Raw genomic sequence first — 23,897 nt, forward strand, 5'->3', positions numbered from 1 at the left:
CTTGTCCTATAAATGCCAGAGGAAACATCACAGAAGGCTCCCAAGCACTAGAATCAAACCTAGGGAGCGGCACGGTGGATCAGTGTTTAGTACTGCTTCCTCACAGTGCCAGGGACCTAGGTTTGATTCCAGCCTCAGATGATTGACTGTGTGGAGTTTGCATATTCTCCTCCTGTCTGCGTGGGTTTCCTCCAAGTGCTTCGGTTTCCTCCCACAGTCCAAAGATGTGCAGGTTAGGTGAATTGGCCATGCTAAATTGCCCATAACGTTCAGGGATGTGAAGATTAGGTGGAAGAAAAGTAGAGTAACGGGTCTAGGTGGAATACTCTTCGGAGGGTCGGTGTAGACTTGTTGGGCTGAAAGGCAGGTTTCCACACTGTAGGGATTCTAGTTCTAAAAAAGAACTTGATCAAGTTCATGAGACATGATTTCCCATGCACAAAGCCATGTTGACTATTCTTAATTAGTTCCTTGCCTTTTCAAAGACATGTGAACCCTGTCTCTCAGGATTCCCTCAAACAATTTACCCACCACTGATGCTGGGCTCAGTGGTCGAGAGGTCCCTGGCTTTCTTACTATCTTTCCTAAATAGTGGCACCACATTAGCCAACCTCCAGTTTCCCAGCACCTCACCTGTCTTTTGTTGATACAAATATGACAGCAAGGGGCTCAGCAATCATTTCCCTAGCTTCCCACAGAGTTCTAGGTACACCTGATCATGTCCTGGGGATTTATCACCTTTTTGAGTTTTAAGCTGTCCAGCACCTTCTCATCTGTAATATGGACATTTTTCAAGATGTCGCTATTTATTTCCCCAAGTTCTCTAGTTCCATATCCTTCTCCACAGTAAACATTGATGCAAAATGCCCATTTGGCATCGTCCCCATCTCCTGCAAGTCCATAAATAGGCATCCTTGCTGATATTTAAGGGGTTTTATTCTCTCCCTAGTTACCCTTTGTCCTTAATGCATTTGTAGAATCCCTCTGGATTGTCCTTAACCCTATTTGCCAATGATGATCCCATTGAATGGTGGAGTAGGCTCGAGGGGCAATATGGTCCACACTTGTTCCTATTTTGCGAATGGTCTTATGGCTCCCCTAAATTGCTGTGGAAGGAGATTTGAGGAATGGAACTGCTCCTTCTGGAGGCTGCAATGGTCTGCCTAGAAACTACATCAGCTCTTTCATTCGCAAAATATGATAAACTAAACAGCTTCAAAGATCAATAGTCTCGGTATTATTTTTCAAATTATTCAGGACAACATTGTTCAGAACTCAACTTACAACATATTAACATTATCCACCGTGGCAAAAAAATCCCTTTTTTGGTGTCTTGCATATCTTCAGATCCTCCTAAAATATGTGACGACCAACCAGGGAAAACATCGAATTTACATCTTTTTTCCTGAAGGGGTCCAGCTGAAGAATTAACTGGAGGGTACACCTTCTACTGGAAAGGAAAGGATGACATTGATACTCATGTTCATGAAGTTTATTTTGCATCCAGAACAGGATCTTGGATCCACTGTCAGAACACCCAGTTGTATACATGGAATGCTTATGATACTTCATAATCAATATACAAATATTGTCAGTTTTGATGCCCTGAGATATGACTCTGTTGGAGTCGATCACATCTTCCAGTATTTTGCTGATTATTGTGAGAAGAGTGATAGGGATAGCATTTGTTGGTTTGGATGTGTCATAGAGTCATAGAGGTTTATAGCATGGAAACATGCCCTTTGACCCAATATGTCCATGCCATCCAGTTTTCACAATTAACTATCCCATTTACCTGCATTTGGTCCATATCCCTCCACACCTATCCCATACATGTACCCTGTCTAAATGTTTCTTAAATAATGAAATTTTACTTGCCTCCACTACTAACTCTGGCAGCCCATTTGAGACACCCTCTATGTGAAAAAATTGCCCCTCTGGGTCCTTTTTATATCTCTCCCGTCTCAACTTAAACTTAAGCCTTCTAGTTTTGGACTCCTCTGACATAGGTAAAGCTATTGGTTATCTATTTTATCTATGCCTCTCACGATTTTATAGGCGTCTATAAAGTCACCCCTCAATTTCCTAGACGCCAGGGAAAAAAAAAGTCCCAACCTATCTAGCCACTCCTTATAACTCAAACCTTGCAGTCCAGGTAGCATCCTAATAAATCTTTTTGCACTCTTTCTAGTTTAATAACTTCCTTTCTACAGTATGGTGACCAGAACTGCATACAGTAGTGTCTTTCTTTTTGAGGCAGGACATATACTTTTGCAAAATGTGAGGTAGATTTTGGTGTTAAATTGCAGATGGAGTTTAATCCAAACAAATGCAAGGTGATGTATTTTGGAAGATCTAATGTAGGAAGGAAGTACACACTAAACGGTGGAACCCTTAATAGCATCAACGTACAGAGAGAACTAGGCATATAGATCTACAGTTCCCTGAAAGTGGCAACATATGTGGATAAGGTGGTCAAGAAGGGGTTTGCTCGCCTTCATCAGTCAGAATATAACAATTGACAAGTAATGTTCACAACTGTATAGAATTTTATTTTAACTCCATTTGGAATATTGTGTATACAGTAGTTTCATCCCAACCCCCCAACCCCGGCCCCGCAGGGGATACATTCCAAGACCCACTGCAGAAGCCCGCACAACCCCGGATAGGAGTGAACCCATTCATTTCAATGGGAAACACACCTTTCCATCAGCTTCCTGGTCCCTGGTTCTGGAATGTTCCCTTTCTATATATTTGGGTTGCGGTACTGAAACTGCGGTAACTGGACCCACGAATACAGGGGTCACCCTGTAGTCTGGTTGCCACACTACCAGAAGGATATGGAGACTTCGGAAAGGGTACAGAAATAGTTTACCAGAATGCTGCCTGGTTTGGAGGGTATTGGTAATAAGGAAAGATTGGACAATCTTGGTTTGTTTTAATGCACAGATAATAGCAATGTTTAAGCGGCACCTCAACAGATAGATGAACTAGCAGGGAATTGATGGAGTCAGACCCAGTAGAAACAAAAGGTTTTTAGTTTCAAAAGGCATCATGTGTCAGTGCAGTCTTTGTGGGGAGAAGAATCTGTTCCTCTGCTGTCCTGTTCTTTGTTCTGTAACATCAAGGAACAAGAGACAGAAAAAATTGTGTTGTGTCTGTTTTAAATTTATTTTTATATAGATTCTCCTGCAAGAGGAGCCATCCTTTCAACATACATCCAGACAAGTCCCTTCTGACGTTTCTAACTGACTCATCCTCTGCAGGCCTAGCTTATCTTGCCTTTGCTAATAAGGCAATCCATTCATTCAAGGTATTAATAAATCTTCTCTGAAATACTTCCATTGCAATAACATCCTTTTATAAGTATGTTGGCTAGTAGTATACACGGTATTCTAGGTACAGTCTCACCAATGCCCTGTATAACCGATACATAATCTCCTTTGCACTTGCGTTCAATTCCCATAGTTAAAAATCACACAACACCAGGTTATAGTCCAACAGGTTTAATTGGTAGCACACTAGCTTTCGGAGCGCCGCTCCTTTATCAGGTGATAGTGGAAGGCACAATTCAAAGGCACAGAATTTATAGCAAAAATTTACAGTGTGATGTAACTGAAATTATACATTGAAAATTTACCTTGATTGTCTGTTGAGTCTTTCATCTATTCGAATATCATGTTGGAGGTGTTAGCCCAACATATTGTCTAGCTAACACCTATTGTTACAGCTAACCTGAGAATGCAACTTTTTTAAAAAAAAGCTTTGTGATTTACATATGAAAGAAGTGAAACTATCATGGTATTCGAACAGATGAAAGACTCAACAGACAATCAAGATATTTTTCAATGTATGATTTCAGTTAGGAAGATGGTCAGTCACCTCAGCCCCAGGGAGTTCTTTAACTAAAGGTAATGTCTATGTCCAACTATTTTCAGCTGTTTCATTAACCTTCCCTCTATCATAAGCTCAGAAATGAGTGTTTTTTTGAATTCATTTGTTGGATGTGGGCATCACTGGCTGGCCAGATTTTGTTGCCCGAGCCTAATTCTCCTTGAGAATGTGGTGAGCAGTCTTCTTGAACTGCTACATTCAGCATTGGCATTTATTTTGTGAGGACTTGAATATAACAGCAGTGATGTACTTCTGAGGCTCTATAAGGCTCTGGTCAGACCACATTTGGAGTATTGTGTACAGTTTTGGGCCCATATCTTAGGAAGGATGTACTAGCCCTGGAGTGTATCCAGAAGAGATTCACGAGAATAGTCCCAGGAATGAAAAGCTTAACATATGAGAAACGTTTGAGGACTCTGGGTCTATACTTGATGGAGTTTAAAGGGATGAAAGGGAATCTATTTGAAACATACAAAATACTGAATGGCTTGGACAGATTAGATGTTGAGAAAATGTTTCCATTGGTAGAGAGACTGGGCCCCGAGGGCACAGCCTTGAGTAAAAACCTTTTAGAATGGACAGAAGGAGAAACTTCTTCAGACAGAGACTGGTGAATGTATGGAATTCATTACCATAGAAGGCTATGAAGGCCAGGTCATTGAGTAAGTTTAATATTGCGATAGGTAGGTCCTTGTTTATCAAGGAGATCAAGGGTTATGTGAGAAAGTTGAAGAATGGGTGAGAAACATATCAGCCATGATTGGGAATGGTGGAGCAGTTTTGATGGGCCGAATGGCCTAATTTCTGTTCTTATGGTCTTATCATCTCCAGCAGGATTGAATCTAATCATTGCTTCTTGGTATTCAATGGCATTGCCATCACTGAATTTCCCACTATCAACATTTTGGGAGCTACCACTGACAAGAAACTGAACAAGATCAGCCATATAAATACAATGGCTACAAGGGAAGTCTGTGAATCCTACTGTGAGTAAACCTGTCTCCTGACTCCCAAAAGCATGTCTACATCGATAAATTATAAATCTGGAATGTAATGGAATACTACCCACTGGATCAATGCAGAATCATAGAATCGCTACAGTGTGGAAACAGGCCATTCATCCCACTGCATCCACACTGAACCTCTGAAGAACATCACACTCAGACCTACCCTTCCTACCCAATCCCTGTAAATGTGCATTTCCTATGGCCAATCCTAATCTGAACAAAATGGACAATCAAACATGGACAATCCACCTAACCTGCACATCTTTGCACTATGGGAGGAAACCAAAGCATATGGAGAAAACCGATGCTGACAGTCACGCAAGGGTAGGTTGGAACCTAAGACCCTGGTGCTGTGAGGCAGCAATGTTAACCACTGAGCCACTATGCCACTCCATGATGTAGATATAACACAGATATTTCCCCTTGTGGGGTAATCTAGAATGAGAGGTCAGAGTTTTAGACCAAGGGTTTACAGATTTAAAATAAAAATGAGAAAGAATTATTTCTCTTAAAGGATCACAAATCTGTAGAATTCACTATCCAATGTGCAGTGGATGTCAGGTCACTTAATAAATTTAAAGAGGAGATAGACAGATTTTTAATTAACAATGCATTAAAGAGTTATGGGGAGGAGACAGAAAAGTGAAGGCGAGGCCAAGATAAAATAATCCATCATCCATGATCGAATTAAATGGTAGAAAAAGCTTGAAGGGCTGAATTGACTACTGTATGTCTACTTCTTATGGTCTGAGTTTTCCACCGTTTTCTGTGTGTGTATCCACATTCATTAATTCTATATGCTGATGCTCACTCAAGCCAAGTTCGTTTAAACACTTACCAATCATAATAGTTACTCTCCCTATAAGGACATTGGTTCCAGTCTTTTTGTGGTGAGAGGCTCTTGCGATTCGGGTAAGGATCTTCAGTTTCAGGACAGATCACAGTGCTTCAAGAGTCTGAAGTCTTCGCTCCTGCAATATGCTTTACTCTCTTTCCATTTCTGCTCTTCCTAGTGGCTGGCATTGGGAGTATTCCAAACACTACTACCCAGAGCTCCAACTTTTTAACTTCCTCCTTATCAATCAAAAATCAGACTCTAAGGCCTCAATACCTGTTGTCTCTATGTCAGTAGTACTAAGATGACCCATACATTTGAAATAAACAGACCTAGCAGCTGTAAAAATGGACATCCAAGACGTGCTGTGGACCATTAGCCGCAGTCATTTCAGAGAAGGTTCACGAAGGTGATCGCTAGCATAGAGTGAGTGCCTTATAAGCACTCTATTTATTGGCACTCTACTTATTGAAGTTTAGATTCCATTGAAACAAATAGGATTCTTAAGGGGCTAGACAGAACTAATGCTGAGAGGAGAGTTCCTTCATGGGACAGTCTCGGATCTAAGGGCATAATCTCAGAATATAGGGGAGGTAATTTAATACTGAAATGAGGAATTTCTTTTCTCAGATGGCTGTGAGTCTTTGGAACTCCTTGCCGCAAAAAGCTGTGGGAGCACATTCCTGCATATTTAAAGCTGAGATAGACAAATTATTTATCAGTAGAGGAATCAGGAGTTATGGAGAAAGGTCAGGAAAATGAATGCGAGGAACAGCCAAGATCCTATTGAATGGTGGAGCAGTTTTGAGAAGTCAAATGGCCTATTCCTGTTCCTATTTCTTAAGGTGTTATGGTCTTAATAAGTAGTCACAGAATCATAGAACATAGAACAATACAGTGCAGAACAGGCCCTATGGCCCTCGATGTCACATCAACCTGTGAACTATTCTCAGCTCGTCCCCCGACACTATCCCATCATCATCCATGTGCTCACCCAAAGATTATTTAAATCTCCCTAAGTGGCTGAGTTAACTACATTGGCAGGTAGGGCATTTCACGCCCTTACCACACTCTGAGTAAAGAACCTGCCTCTGACATTTGTCTTAAATCTATCACCCTTAAATTTGTAGTTATGCCCCCTCGTACAAGATGACACCATCATCCTAGGAAAAATACTCTCACTGACTACCCTATCTAATCCTCTGATCATCTTGTATGTCTCTATCAAATCCCCTCTCAGCCCTCTTCTTTGCAATGAGAACAGGCCCAAGTCTCTCAGCCTTTCCTCATAAGACCTTAATACAGCATGGAAACAGACCTTTCAGTTCAACTCGTCCATTATGACCAGGTTTTCCAAACTAAATAGTCTCATTTGGCTCATATCCCTCTAAATCTTTCCTGTTCATGTACCCGTCCAAATTTAAATTTTGGAACTGCACCTGCATTTCAAACTTCCTCTGGCAGTTCCTTCCACTTCCAAACCACTTTCTGTGTGAAAAGGTTGCCCCTTTGTCCCTCTTAAATCTTTTCCCCTCACCTTAAAATTATGCTAGTTAGTTCTGAACTCGCCTACCCTTGGGAAAAATCTCTTGCTAGTCACCTTATCTTTGTTAAAAATCACACAACACCAGGTTATAGTCCAGCAGGTTTATTTGGAAGCACTAGCTTTTGGAGCAGCGCTTTGAAAACTAATGTTTCCAAATAAGCCGGCTAGACTATAACCTGCTGTTGTGTGATTTTTAACTTTGTACACCCCAGTCCAACACCAGCACCTCGAAATCATCACCTTATCTATGTTCCTCATGATTTATGAACCTCTGTAAGGTCACTGTTCAACTTCCTACATTCCAGGGAAAAAAAGTCCCAGCCTCCCAAATCATCCAATCTGGATAACATCCTTGTAAACCTTTTCTGCACCCCTTTCAATATAATATTATGCTTCCAATAGCAGGAAGGATGCACAGGACTCTACACTGTGCTCCAAAAGTGACCTCACCAATATCCCATACCACCACAACATGATGTCTCAACTCTAGTTCTCAATGGAGAAAGTGATGAAGACCTTCTGTCCGAAACATCAAGTCTCCTGCTCCTCGGATGCTGTTCGACCTGCTGTGCTTCTCCAGTGCCACATCTCTTGACTCCCATTCTCAATGCTCTGACTAATGAAAGCAAACATGTTCTTCAGCACCTTGTCTACCTGTGATGGCACTTTCAATTAAATACATACCTACACCTTCCGGTCTCTCTGTTTGAAAACATACCCAGAGTCCTGTCATTTACTGTGTAAGTCCTGCCCTTGTTTGTCTTAACAAAATATAATATTTTGCTTTTATCTGAATTTAAACTCCACTTTACTCTCCTCTGCCCAGTTGATCAAGATCCCATTGTACTCTTAGATACTCTTCTTCAGCATCCACTATTCTAGCAACTTTACTGTCATCTGCAAACTTCCTAAATCATATATATTCCTCATCCCTCTGGAACACAGTTGGTCACAGGCCTCCGGTCCAAAACAAAACCTCCACCATTACCTTCTGTCTCCTACTGTTAAACCAATTTTGTATCCAATTGGCTCGCGCTCTCTGGCTCCTATGTGATCTAACTTTGCTAATCAGTCTATCATACAGAACCTTGTCAACGGCCTTGCAAAAGCCATGTAGACAATATCTACAAATCTACCCTTATCTATCTTCTTGGTCACATCCTCAAAAAAACTCAAACAAGTTTGTGAGACATGATCTCCCATGCACAAAACCAAACTGACTCTCCCAAATCAGTTCTTGCCTCTCCAAATGCATATAAATCCTGTCTCTCAGAGTCCCCACTAACAATGTTCCCACAATTGACATCAGACTCACCAGTATCTAGTTCTCAGGCTTTTCCTTGCAGCCTTTCTTAAATAAAGGCATAACATTAGCCACCTCCAGTCTCTCGCACCTCACCCATGACTGTAGATGATACAGATATCTCTACTCGGGCTGCCGCAATTTCTTCCCTAGCTTCCCACAATGTCCTGGGATACTCGGGATTGTGGGATCAGGTCCCACAAATTTATCTACTTTTATGCTTTCTAAGAAATCCAGCACCTCCTCTTCTATAATGTGGATTGTTATCAAGGTATCAATGTTTATTTCCCCAAGTTCCTTGCTTCCATATCCTTCTCCACAGTAAATACTGATGTGAAATATTCATTTTGTACCTTTCCTATCGTTGCTGTTTCCAAACATAGACAGCCTCATTGATCTTTAAGGGGCCCTATTCTCTCCTTAGTTGTTCTTTTGCCGATAATGTATTGTATGGATTCTCTTTAACCACATCTAGATGAAGGTGAGGACTGCAGATGCTGGAGAGTCAGAGTCAAAATGGTGCTGCTGGGGAGGAGCACAACATGTCAGACAGCATCTGAGGAGCAGGAGAGTCGATATTTTGGGCATTCCTGATAAAGAGCTTATGCCTGAAATGTCGACTCTCCTGCTCCTTGAATGCTGCCTGACCTGCTGTGCTTTTCAACACCACACTTCTTGACTCTCAACCTTTTCTGTCAAGACTACATCATATCCCCTTTTTGCTCTGCTGATTTGCCTCTTAAGTATACTCCTGCTACCTTTATACTCCTCAAAAAGATTCACTTGATCCCAGCTGTCTAAGAGGGAGTTTAATAGGGCATAAGCAATCATGGTTAGCTGGGGAAGACATACATAGCATTCTAAAAGTATTAAACAATCAAGAAAGGGAGGAAGTAAAGACAAAAACTGTCATGAGAGAAAATGTATTAGGGAAACTAATGGGGCTTAAGACCAGTACATCTATTGCATTTCATAGGATACATCCTAGGATATTCCAGGAAATAGCTACAGAGATAGTGGATGTGGTGGTTATAATCTTTCAAGAATCTCAAGATTCTGAAAAAGTCCCAGAGGATTGGAAAACTGACAATTTAACACCTTTATTTGAAAAGGGAAGGAGACAAAAATGATAGGGTAATTAGCTTAATGTTTGTTATTTAGAAAAGGTGAATGTTTATTTCAAAGGATGCAATAGCAGAGTATTTAGAAATAATTAATATAATCAAGCAGAGTCAGCATAGCTTACTAAAGGAGAAATCATACCTAACAAATGTATTTGATTTCTTTGAGGTGGTAATAAGATTCCACAGTGTTGGAAGTAGTACAGTAGTACAGTACAGCGCAGGAACAGGCTCTTTGGTCCACCATTTCTGCACTGACCATGATACTATTCCAAACTAATTCCATCTGCCTGTCCAGAATATAGAGTCATAGGGTCACACAGTGTGGATACAAGCTCTTATGTCCAACTCATTCACGCTAACCACGTCTCCCAAACTAAACTAGTTCCTCTATGTACCTCTTATTTCCTGCCTTCATGTATCTGTCTAAGTGCCTTTTAAACATTGCTATCATATCTCCTTCTACCACCTCCCTTGGCAGCATGTTACAGGCACCTACCGCCACCTGTGTAAAAACCTTGCTTCACACATGTCCTATAAAGGTATCCCCTCTCACATAAACCTGTGCCCCATCGTATTTGACATTTTACCTTGGAAATTGGTAAAGGATTCTAAATATCGATCCTATCCACATAATTTTATATGCATCTATTAGGTGGCCCTTCAAACGCCAATGCTTTAGTAGTAGATGATCTAAGTTTATCCAACCTTTCCTTATAGCTATTGTGTCCCAATCTAGGCAACATCCTGGCAAACCTTTATGTCACCCTTGCTAAGCCCTCCAAATCCTTTCGATAATGTGGCAGACGGAACTGCACACAATACTTCAAATGTGGCCTAACTGAAGTTTTATACAGTTGAACATGGCTTGCCAACTTTTAATACTCAATTCCCAATTGATGAAGGCAAGGCAATACTCTTTAGGGTCCTGCCATTTACTGTTTATTTTCCTCTTGCATTTAACTTCCCATTTGCACGATAGCAATTTCCTAGATGACATAAAAATATGTGGGAAGGTAAGTGGTAAGGATGACACACCATCTGCAGAAGGATTATATACAGGTTAAGAGAGTGAGCAGAAACTTGGTAGATGGAATATAATTTAGGAAAATGTGAAATTATACATTTTGACAGGAAGAGTAGAGGAGCTGAATATTATTTAATTGGGGAATGCTGCACCACAGAGGGATTTGGGACTTATGGAATCATAATGTAGTACAGCATGGAAACAGACCCTTCGGACCAACTTGCCTATACCGACCAGACATCCCAATTTGACCTAATCTCATTTGTGAGCATGTGACCCATATGCCTCTAAACTCTTCCAGATGTCTTTGAAAATGTGTAATTATACCCGTTTCTACCACTTCCTCTGGCAGCTCCATCCATATATGCATCACCCTCTGCATGAAAAAGTTCTTTTTAAATTTTTCCCAGCTTAAACCAATGCTGTCGAGTTTTGGATTCCCCCGCACTAGGGAAAAAACATTGGCTATTCACTCTATTAATGCCCTTCATGATTTTATAAACCTTTACAAGGTCACCCCTCAGCCTCTGATGGTCCAGGGAAAAAAACTACAGCCTATTCAGCGTCTCCCAATAATTCAAACCCTCCAGTCCAGGCAACATCCTTGTAACTCTTTTCTGTACCCTCTCAAGTTTAGCTACATCTTTCCTAGAGATGGGAATTTGTGCATAAATCACAACATGTTCGTATGCAAGTTCAGCAGGGAAATGGGAAGGTAACTAGAATGTTGGCTTTCATGTCAAAGGCAATGGAGAATGAAAGTAGGGAGGTTTCAGTAAAACTACACAAGACATTAGTCAGACCACAGCTGGAATGCTGATTTGATCCCCTTGTCTAAGGAAAAATGCACTGGCACTCAGGGCAAATTAGGTTCACTCAGCTGATCGTGGATATTGAGGGAATTTCTTTTGATGAGGGATTGAATAGATTGGGCCTAATTTAGAAATATTAAAGATGATCTGTTAAAACATATAACATTCTTAAGGAGACTTGACAAGATAGGGATGGAATGGTTGTTTCCCTCAGTGGGAGAGTCTAGGATCAGAAGGCATAATCTCAGAGTGAGGGGTTGCACATTTAAAATACAGATAAAAGGAATTTCTTCTCTCAGAGAGCAGTGAATCTATGGGATTCTTTACTACAGGGGGCTATCAAAGCTGTGTTGTTAAGTATACTCAGGGCAGAGATAGGCAGAGCTTTTATTACTAAGGGAATTAGGGTTTACGGAGAAAAGGTAAGAAAGTGGAGATGAGATCAGCTATGATCTCATTGAATGGTAGAGCAGACTCGACAAGCCGAATGGCCGACTTCAGCTCCTTTGAGGTATTCTCTTATCATCTTATTGCGAGGCAAAAATCTGGTACTGAAAAGCTGGCCCAGCAACATTAGATCTTTTAGTAGCCCCTCTTTCCTATTATTTTCTATCCCATTGCTCCAGCCACAGAAAATTACAACTGTTTAAGAAGGGCGGTAAAGACAAGCCAAGGAACTATAGACCGGTGAGCCTAACCTCGGTGGTGGGCAAGTTGTTGGAGGGAATCCTGAGGGACAGGATGTACATTTATTTGGAAAGGCAAGGACTGATTCGGGATAGTCAACAGGGCTTTGTGCGTGAGAAATCATGTCTCACAAACTTGATTGAGTTTTTTGAAGAAGTAACAAAGACGATTGATGAGGGCAGAGCAGAAAATGTGATCTATATGGACTTCAGTAAGGCGTTCGACAAGGCTATGGGAGACTGATTAGCAAGGTTAGATCTCATGGAATACAGGGAGAACTAGCCATTTGATAACAGAACTGGCTCAAAGGTAGAAGACAGAGGGTGGAGGCGGAGGGTTGTTTTTTAGACTGGAGGCCTGTGACCAGTGGAGTGCCACAAGGATAGGTGCTGGGCCCTCTACTTTTTGTCATTTATATAAATGATTTGGATGCGAGCATAAGAGGTACAGTTAGTAAATTTGCAGATGACAAAAAAATTGGAGGTATAGTGCACAGCAAAGAGGGTTACCTCAGATTACAACAGGATCATGACCAGATGGGCCAATGGGCTGAGAAGTGGCAGATGGAATTTAAAATGCGAGGTGCTGCATTGTGGGAAAGCAAATCTTAGCAGGACTTATACACTTAATGGTAAGGTCCTAGGGAGTGTTGCTGAACAAAGAGACCTTGGAGTGCAGGTTCAAAGCTTCTTGAAAGTGGAGTCACAGGTAGATAGGATAGTGAAGAAGGCGTTTGGTATGCTTTTCTTTATTGGTCAGAGTATTGAGTACAGGAGTTGGGAGGTCATATTGCGGCTGTACAGGACACTAGTTAAGCCACTGTTGGAATATTGTGTGCAATTCTGGTCTCCTTCTTATCGGAAAAATGTTGTGAAACTTGAAAGGGTGCAGAAAAGATTTACAAGGATGTTGCCAGGATTGGAGAATCTGAGCTACAGGGAGAGGCTGAACAGGCTGGGGCTGTTTTCTCTGGAGCGTCGGAGGCGCATTTGGATGGATATATGAATAGGAAGGGTTTGGACGGATATGGACTGGGTGCTGGCAGGTGGTTGGGATATCTGGTCAGCATGGACGGTTGGACCAAAGGGTCTGTTTCCATGCTGTACATCTCTATGACTCTGTGACTAGATCATTTCCCAAACTCCTCTCAATATTGTTTTCCAGTGAAATTGAGATATCTTTTACCATTGTATTTCTTTATCAACATACCCTATATAATGCATATAATGGTACCTGTTCCCTAATCCCATTTCATAAATGTAAATTTGTCCTACCAAGGTACAATCTGGCTAGTGTCCAGTAACATTTCATTTGAAAATAGACAAAGTGTGAGATCCCAGCTTCTTTTTTAAGACAATAAAGAGATAAGGTTGGAAGCAAAAGATAATAAATATTATTTTACAAAGTTAGAAAAGTAAAACAATCTGTGTTGACACAATTCATATTCTAATATGAACTTGACATGACATAACTATGAAAAGTGACAACTTTGATCAAACATTGTACTGAGCAGAACAAATAGCAAATGAAGTTCAGACAGATCTCGCAGATTTCTAATCAAACACTGCACCCAAATATTATTGTCAATATGGGTCATCAGATCTCATTAAATTTTTCCAATAAATTCAACTTTCTTAATCTTTGAAAACATTTAACTTTGGAAATTCCTCAAAAGCTACAACATCTTGCATTATCTTAATGACTGCTCACATTCCAACACTTCACTCTCCTTTCCTAAGACTATCGTTCCATATTTTCTTGAACCTGAACTCTGGTAAATACTTGTAGAATTCAAGATTCTTCAAAGACAGCTAACTCTATCAAGTTGATCCTGCTCCTATGTTTCTCCAATCACTGACATATCTCAGTTGTGCAGTACAAAGACTGCTTACTTCACTCTTGCTGTCAGTTGCACTGAGCTAATATGGACACACAGATTCTCTGAACCTTCACGTTCCTCAGGCTTTTTCCTGAGATCAAGCAATATTATTTAGCTGCACCTTTTGGCTTCAAGGACTTCTCCTGAATCTTAATTGCTTAAAGTTTTCTGCAGCAGCAACATTTATGAATGGAGCCTCTTCATCCTGCTCCTAGATAAATGACTGACTAGCAAACCCAAAGGTAGCAACCTTCTCTTGTAAATGCCCCAATCCAAATGATTAAAACTGACTGCTCAGTCATCCTTGACCTGTTCTACATGACCTACTGAAATCCTCATAATAAAATCTATCCTTATTCCTGCCAGCCTTGAATTTTGCAGGAAAACCCAGTTTCTGGACTATTATAAAATTCAGACTCTTGGTTTACTCAATACAAATGAATGCAAAAATAATGGATTGCATCACACCTGCATCACACCTTTCATCATCCCCACCTGTTGGTGGGGCTCTCTCTAATAATCACACTTCTATGAATGGGGGGGGTGACAGCAAGAAGGAGCAAATAGATTTGGAGTTGGCAGGAACAGAAATTGAAAGATGATTCACAGAACTTTGCTTTTCTATATTATTTTAATAAAAATCAAAAATAAAATAACTAATATTGTCTGAAGAAAGTACATGGGTAAGATTATGACCATGTTGGTGTTATCCTATAAGATTGAATCAATCTGCATATGGAATAAGGGCAAGTGGGAATGTCTGGTAGGTGGAATTAAGGTCTGTTTCTTAAATCATAAGAAGTTGGAGAGTATTAATGTCCAAAGAGACCAGGGTGTCCTTGCCCAAATGTCAACTCACATTTATGTGATTGAATTCCATTTGCCACTGATCAGTTCATCTATATCTTCCTGTAATCTAAAGCTATCTCCTCACTGTTTACCACTCCAACAATTTTTGGACCATATGCAAACTTACTGATTAAACCTCCTACATTCAAATCTAAATCATTTATTAGTATCGTAAACATCAAAGGTGCCAACACTGACCCCATGGGATGCGAATGAATACAGACTGCTGGTCAGTAAATGATCCTTCAATCATTACCCTTTGCTTCCTGCTACTCAGCCAATTGTGAATCCAGTTTACCAAATTTTTGGATTGCATGGGCTCTTACTTTTGTTATCAGTCTCCCTTATCAAAAGCATTGTTGAAATTTGAGTAGGTTACATGAAAAGCATTGCCCTCACCTAGACACTATTAACCTTCAAAAAATTCAATCAGGTTGGTCCAACATGACTTCTTAACAAAACCATTTTGACTGTTCTTGATTAATGCCTACCTCTCAAAATTTAGATTAATTCTGTGCCTCAGAAATGCTTCCAGAGTTTGTCCGCCACCAAGGTTAAACTGACTGGCCTTTAGTTTCCTAGTTTGTCCTTTGGATTTCCTTCAATCCTCTGGCACCTTAGCTGCACTTAATGGTAGTTCTCTATCTCTTAAACGCAGCTTATTTTCTGACACCAAATTTGGCATTGGGTCAAAGCTTATGAGCATGGAGCAGAATTGTTGTCACATGCTTTTGCTATTGCATGGCAATTGCTGGTGAAAATCTGTGAGAGAGCAAACTATATTCTACAGTTATACCCTTATACCATATTCTATACCATATTCTACACCCTTATACCATATTCTCTGATACAAGATAGAAGAAATACTCAAATCCAGAGACTCTGTGGTACCTGTGGGAGAAGCTTCACTTGTCTTGTCAGGTTGATATTGAACAGGGTGATAGACATTTGATGTAATCACTTGCTCAATGGTAGACTAAAGAGTTTTAATTCCTGTTGGCAAAGAATTCTTCCATGCAGCAGAATCCAGCAGAATTCGGAAGTTCCCTCAGAGAAATGCAATGCTTTCAGCAATTGCTAGTGCAGAGAGATGATTTTACCTTTAAATGCTGCAACCTTGAATTGGAAGCTCTGTCCTCTTCAGCAGAGATGTAATGAAAGCTACTCTTATTGCTCACTATGCTTGCTGCTGTTAACTTATACTTGGTCAATCCTTGAGCACAGTTTTCTGGAGCTCGCTATTTAAGTTACAGAGGAGGATTTATTTTCTGTACTGTAGGCCTACAAAGTGAAAAGGAAGGTTGAGAGAGATTTGATAGAGATTTTCAAAATAAATTAGTTAGGGTTAAGGTATTCCTGATCATAAGAGAAACAAAAACGAGACAGCATAAATTTAAGGTGATGTGCAAACAAAACAAGGATATTATAATTAAAACGTGTTCACTCTGTGAGTAGTTAGAATATGGTGCGATGGAGGTATTACTTGTAAATGTGGTGGAGGTATTTCAATTGTGGCACTCAAGAGGATACTGGATGATTATTTGTGCAGAAATGATATGGAGAGATATGAGGAAAAGCCAGGAGGCAATAGAACCAGTGCAGGCATGATGGAAAAATAGCCTCTTCTGCACCATCAAAAATCTGTGTTTCTGTTCAATGGCATCAGGAGTTGCCTCATATATCTCTCTGCAATTGGTCACCAAGCCACAAAATTGCCAAGAGAAATGTGAAAGGGATCCAAGTGAGAGTGTAAATCACTGTAGTGTACAGCTAAAAAGACAGGCAATATTTCATCAATATCAGCACTCCTGCTTGTTGGAGCTTCTTATAAGCAAATTGAGTGCTGAGTTTCATATGTTACAGCAGTGACATTTCGAATACAATTGCTAGTTTTCTGCTTGGAAATGAAGATAACCCCCAAATCCCTCCAGCTATCTCTCTGTTTAAGACATTTTTATCAGTTTGTCCATGTTTTTTCCAACAGTTGTAGATGGAGTTACAACTTTGTGCATGGATGTTGATCCTTACCTGAGAATTCTTTAGACAGCAGGCATGACCAGGCATTGACTCAGGCAGAATATCATATTTGTACTGTCTATTGATTGGAGATTCTAAAAGCCAACATTTTAGTAGTGTGCCTTTTAAATTCCACATTTGGTTGGCTTTGCTTTACTGAACCGTATGATTGGTGTAGACTGACTATCCCAATTATAGTCCAATCTCCGGGGATTCTCAGGACAGAACACAGAGTGCAGTGAACCGCAAAAGCCTCATCACTGACCTTCCACTTTACAAAACAGAATCTCAGTAACATCTCATCTGCAAGACTGTAGCACATTCCAGAGGAAATTGATTGACATAAATCTGGCATAACTTGGCTTAAGCTGGTACATGCACATGCCACCCTTATGCCCTGATAGGAGCTTCTAAAATAAAGGCTGGAATGAGTTTGACAACTCTAGACAACACGAATTTCGCTGCGCAAACTTCAAAGTGGCGGCAACAGGCTGGAAAAGCCTATGTGGCTTGCGCGCTCAGGTGCCTGTTTAGCGCCGCAAAATTGAGGGGTATTGGAGAGAGCTGTCTTCGTGTTCTGCTGCAGTCCGTCTGATGCAGGAACAACAATAATGCTGTGGCAGAGGCAGTTCGTGGGGCGTCTGAAAGAGAAATTTTCCGAGGGCGTTATTCGACACAGTTTGACAGCTGGGGAATGGGACAAAACGCATTATAATTACCAATTGCCATTAATTCATCCTCAATCCAATTTCCAAAAACTTCAAATCTCTGCGCTTCCTCTGTGTTTGATATTCACGTGATGTTGTGGATTCAGTTCCATGCAAATATGTGTTTCCTACAATGTGCCATCTGCAAATCAACAGCTTTTCTGTTTCCTTTCTGATTAAGTTATTGAAAATTATTTGCCACCTCATTTTACTGCAGTGCAGTTGACATTTGATATTAGAGTACATGTCATTAATTTGATTAACTTTAATAAATAATCTGGAGTGATCAAGTTGTTTTGTTGGTAATTGCACGGTAAAGTGAGTTTGTAGCAAAAATAGAAATTGTTGGAGAAAAGCAGAGCCAACGTTTCGGGTCCAGTAACTAACCCAGTGTTCTCCAGCAACTTTCTGTATTGTTTCAGATTTCCAGCACGGGGACTTCGAAATCATTTCAAATATGTTTGAGCTAGTTGGAGCCGCGTAGAGTTTTTTTCAACTTGACGTGAAACCGAATATGCAGTTGTGTTTAGAATATGATGTGACTGGGTAAGGCATTCCATAGGGGACGGTATCTAGATGTGTAAATCAAATATATGTATTAACATATTTGCATGTGCAATATGTTGGTGTGTCCTTTTCAACTTTAACCTGGGTATATGCTCACTTTGTAAAACTGCAGGATGGTTTTGCAAATGGGGACACATACATTTCTGTGGACCATGCCTTCAACAAGGGTCATGTGAACTGTTGCTGGGCGTGACCCCACAGGTCTCCTGCTGTGTGCTGCACGGTTTAAATATTGCTGAAACTAAATACCGAATGCTCAGAGCCCACCGTTTTTGAGCTGTGCGAGATCAGCCCGTATCAATCCCCAAACTGTGTCCCAGGATCCCAGCAACCAGTGAGTTTGAAGTTCAAATTGCCTTTACATCGGCAAGGTGCCAAACTAATGGTGTTGAAATTATCTTCGATGAGGTGTTCGGTTGGAAAGCGCTATGTTTCCAGTTGTGGTTTGTGTGTTATTTGCTCGGGCTTTTGGAATTAGTTTATTTTGTCTTAAAAATAAACTTGCTTGCGGAAGTGTGGGAAACTAAGTGCAGGAACGGGCGCGACAGATTTTTGATTGCGAGATAATGTATCGTTTGCAGTGAAGTAAAATTAACTGAATTACCACCCCTTCCCCCTCCCCACACCACCGTTCTTTCATTCAAACCAAATGTATTGTTTTGTTTAAAACAGGTGAGCAATGGGTGATTGGAGTTTCCTTGGGAATATTTTGGAGGAAGTGAATGAGCACTCCACTGTGATCGGGAGAGTGTGGCTGACAGTGTTGTTTATTTTCCGCATCCTTATCCTTGGCACGGCGGCCGAGTTCGTGTGGGGGGATGAGCAGTCTGACTTCGTTTGCAACACTCAGCAGCCGGGCTGTGAAAACGTCTGCTACGATGAAGCGTTCCCCATCTCGCACATCCGACTCTGGGTACTGCAGATCATTTTCGTAAGCACGCCGTCCCTGATGTATGTGGGCCATGCGGTGCACCATGTCAGGATGGAAGAGAAGAGAAAGGACAGGGAAGAAGGGGACAGTCAGCAGCACATGAACACTGAAAGGCTACTCTTAGCTCCTGAAGAGGCTCTGAAAGACATCGGCAAGACCAACAAGAGATTTCGCCTGGAGGGGACCCTGCTGAGGACCTATATCTGCCACATCATTTTCAAAACCATCTTTGAGGTGGGTTTTGTGGTTGGTCAGTACTTCCTGTACGGGTTCCGCATCTTGCCCCTGTACCGCTGCGAAAGGTGGCCTTGCCCCAACTTTGTTGACTGCTTTGTCTCCAGGCCAACGGAGAAGACAATCTTTGTGATTTTCATGCTGGCCGTAGCCTCAGTGTCCCTCTTCCTGAATTTTGTGGAGGTAAGTCACCTGGGCTGGAAGAAGATCAGGTTTGCTTTCCGAGAGCCTGGCCAGCAGCCTGAAGCCTACCCAGAGCCCAAGCCATACCATTCCATTGATGTTGCTTCGGTACCGAAAGCGAAAGGGTACAAGCTCCTGCAAGAGGACAAACCTACTCCCGCTTTCTTCCAACTGACAGCAGCTGGGGTAGACCTGAGCTCGGTGCCGTCCATCACCTATCCGGAGAAAGCAAAGGGTGTTGGCCCGGTAGATAACCTGGTAAAGATTCATAACGAGACTTTGCTGTCCTACCAACAACATGAAGATGCTGATCCCGAGCAGCAAGCTGATCCGGCGGTACAGGCTGATCCCGATCCCGAGCCTGTCCCGCTCGCAGAACCCGAGGAAGAGGGAGAGAAGAACGAACTGGAACCTCTGACAACAGCCAATGAGAGCCTGGCGGATACACGGCCCCTCAGCAGATTAAGCAAAAGCAGCAGTCGAGCTCGCTCTGATGATTTAACTGTATGAGGTAAATACCGCTACCAAGAGTGTTCGAGGAGCCTAAGTGTAAAAACCACCGGGGAAACTGATAGCCGGCCTGGACGAATTCTGCGAAGTCTTGAGAACAGACGCAATGAGCTCAAGACGGAAAAAAAAAGTTCAACTTTTCAGCTCTATGCCTTCGTTTTCACTGAATGGCATCGCAACAGTTACACAATAAGAAACCTTTTAACGTCTTTAGAAGAACCAACAGGACCCCGGTGTTTTTTTTTTAGATATTCTCGATGTTTAGTATCAAAAGTGTTCAAAGTATTTGCAACTACATGTATATTAACCAGACCGCTAACTCCCAAATCGATCTGGATCCGAATTCTCACACGTTGAGGTGTGTCATTGGGATGCAAAAGTGCCATTTGAAAGATCAGAGAATTTTGGGCTTTAAATGATGTGCAACTGCCTTACACTCAGTTATTCTTGGTCTTTCATGGCTGTGCAGTTAAACCTTTCATTCAGAAACTTGACCAACCCTTCAGCTGTGGAGTGTAGCAACCTTGTGATGACGATCATTTTAAGGAGAGTGGGGAGGGTGTCGCTTCGTAGCATCGGCGAATTCCTAGCCTCAGCAGAAATGCGACTCTCCTGCTGTTTTATACAAAGGTCTTGATTATTTAGGTAAATGTTTCCACACTAATACCCATTGCCAATCCACCGCACCGCACCGCCCCCCTCCCCTCTCCCCTCCCCTCCCCTCTATGATTAGAATGGGTGCAGATGCAATATGCCAAATGGCCTATTTCTGTGCTGGAATATTTCTATAAATAGAAAAATGTGAACAGCATTTATAAGATGCAATCTCTTTTCACAAGAATATGGATGATCCCAAAGAGGAATCAAGATTCCTGGGTGAAAGCAACAGATTGGGGATTGATGGAGTCAAGTGAATGGAGTACTCTGAGCTTTCATTGTGCAACACCCAACAGTGGCAATGATAAATAATCAGAAAAAGTCAGCTATCCAATTGAAAGACATAAGTATACCCACAGTGCAACAGCAGGCTATTCAGCCCATCAAGTCCACACTGCCCCTCCAAAAAGCATCACACCCCATCTCTGTAACCCTGCATTTGCTATGGCTAATCCACCTTGCCTGCACATCCCAGCATACTGTGGGAAATTTCACATAACCAATCCACCTAGCCTGCCCATCTTTGGATTGAGGGAGGAAACTGGAGCACCCAGAGGAAACCCACACAGATACAGAATGTGCAAACTCCACAGAGTCAGTCACTCCAATCTGAAATCAAACCCAGGTCCCTGGCACTGGGAGGCAGTAGTGCTAACTGCTGAGCCACCATGCTGCCATAATAGTCACAACTATGATTGTTTATTAAATATTTGAGTAAACCTTTGATTTACTTTATTACCTCTCTGTCTTGTAACAACTCATCTTGTTTAACACTAAGAACTAAATTTTCACTAGTTCTTTGGATATTTAGATCATTGAGAGATTATTATTATGTACATTTCATCTTTGTCTGCCATCAAATGTTATATGCTCAAAACTTGCAAGAATAATATGCTCTAAATAAAGCATCATAAAAATGCAAAATACATATTACAAATTGTGCTACCAATAACAAAAGGTTTACAACTTAAGCTCTTTAGCCTGCTTTTAGTCATGTTATAACTTTGAATTTATAAATAAATCATGTTCAAAATAAAAAGTACATAATTTGTCTTGTTACTACATTTAAAAATATATCCATTGTTGCCTTCATTACCTAAGTGCATATGACAGACATTGGCATACAAAACCTACTTTTAAGACAGTCACAGTGTTACCTTCAAGGATGAGAGAGGCTCTTGTGGTGCATTGATGTTGTCCAGAAAATCTGTGTACAAATCTCACGTTCCTCGGAGATATAGGTTACAATGTGACTGCATAGGTTAAATATATAATTTTATATCTGCGGACTTGAAGTGGCAATGCTACACAGGCTTAAAAAGATTAACAAGGTTTATTGAAATATTGGATGTTTACATATTTGTATCTATAGTTTGCCTGGTGGTAATGATTGCTGCTTGGTAGCAGTAATATAGAATTAGATGTACACTTCCAGGGACATAGGAAAAGAGCAGGGGAGTAACTTGAATTGGTAGTTCTTTCTGATAACCAGAGTAAACACAATGGACTGACTCATATTCTTTGTTGAATTTATCATGAATTTATTAAATACACAATTCTTCAGATGCTTGAGGTTCATTTAAATTTGCAATAGGAGGGAATAGTGGACAAAAGCTGGGAACTCAAATCATTTTTGGTAGTCCCAATCTATTTCCCACCATCAGGAACAGCAACATTCAAACTTTGGGACCCTTTAAGGTAAAGTTATCATAGTCACCGTGTAAAGTTTTTTTTCTTGCAACTCATGAAAATATTGGTTAGTATTTTCTTAAACTTTACATGCACCATTAATATATTTCAAAACATCCTTATTCACAGTTATAGTTTGTCAACTCAGATTATAGGATTAGGCATAAAACAAATTGAGACAAAATATACAAATGTTAAGTGCAAACTTGGGCTGTTTTAGAAATTTGGATGGATGTAATGGGGATGTACTGGGGATGCACTGTGGGCGTGGGATGATATGGGAGTTGGGAGGGGGGAGAAAGTCCAAAGATTACACAAGACTATAAGTGCAAGGTAGGCAACATGCCAAACTCACAGTAACTGTTTTCTGAAATTATTCAAGCGTGCAGCTAGAACTGCCTTTCATTACCTGCATGCATGTTCAGGGATTTGATGAAGGAAAGATATGCAACTAACACCTTTGGAGGAAATAGATACTACATGCATGACCTGTTGGACTACTACTTACAATGGAAATGGCTCAAACCAGGCAGCTGTGGTGGTGGGTTTGAAAATGGGACCAGTGTGCAATCAGGCAAAAGGGCATCAACTCAACAGTGCCTTGTACTCTCACCCTTAAGAAATTTTTACCAAAGGTGAGTTATCAAGCCATCCACTTGACAGCTTTAAGTAGATAATTTGAGTAACTAAGTGGACAGATTGGGACAGCAACAAGATCACCCCGGCATCACATGAGGCCCTCATAAACCTTGGCACATGCCCAAAAATGACTTCCTGCTAGTTTGCTGGGTGCATGGAAATATCATGACATCTTTCAGTCACCATTCCTTGGAAGTGGTTGCCAGTCCTCCTTCCTTGCCAGACTTACACCCAGTGTCTTAACTGGGTGTATTGTGTGCAGTTTTGGTTGCCATACTATAGGAAGGATGTGGAGGCACTGGAACGGGTGCAGAGGAGGTTTGCCAAGATGTTGCCTGGTATGGTAGGAGGATCGTATGAGGAAAGGCTGAGGCACTTGAGGCTGTTTTCATTGGAGAAAAGAAGGTTTAGGGGTGACTTGATAGAGGTGTACAAGATGATTAGGGGTTTAGATAGGGTTGACCATGAGAACCTTTTTCCACGCGCAACATCGAGGGCCAAAGGGCCTGTACTGCGCTGTATTTTTCTATGTTCTATGTTCTATTTTCAATGGTGTCACTCAGCCAGGAGAGCAGACTATTGCAGTCTTCATTCAGAATCCTGTCAGATGGAGAAGACCCAGGCCTGCTGGATCGAATATGATAGCCTCAGCATTTTTTTCTTCTACAATCAGTAAGTCATATCAGTACAGAGCACAGAAACAGGCCCTTCAGCCTAACTCATGTATGTTAACCAGGCTTCCTAAATTGACTTAATTCTAATTGTCTCACATCCCTCTAAACCTTTCCCAAATGTGTACCTTTT

General features: G+C 41.2%; 1 protein-coding gene across 1 annotated transcript; it reads left to right on the forward strand.

The window, feature by feature from the left end:
- Window positions 1-18,389: 18,389 nt before the first annotated feature.
- Window positions 18,390-21,334, forward strand: gja8b (gap junction protein alpha 8 paralog b). The gene is made up of 2 exons (XM_043691465.1): window positions 18,390-18,584; window positions 18,923-21,334. Exon 2 carries the CDS (start codon window positions 18,930-18,932, stop codon window positions 20,106-20,108), a length of 1,179 nt encoding a protein of 392 aa, XP_043547400.1. The 5' UTR covers window positions 18,390-18,584; window positions 18,923-18,929; the 3' UTR covers window positions 20,109-21,334.
- Window positions 21,335-23,897: the final 2,563 nt, after the last annotated feature.

Source organism: Chiloscyllium plagiosum, chromosome 6, assembly GCF_004010195.1.
Source record: "Chiloscyllium plagiosum isolate BGI_BamShark_2017 chromosome 6, ASM401019v2, whole genome shotgun sequence".
NCBI lineage: Eukaryota > Metazoa > Chordata > Chondrichthyes > Orectolobiformes > Hemiscylliidae > Chiloscyllium > Chiloscyllium plagiosum.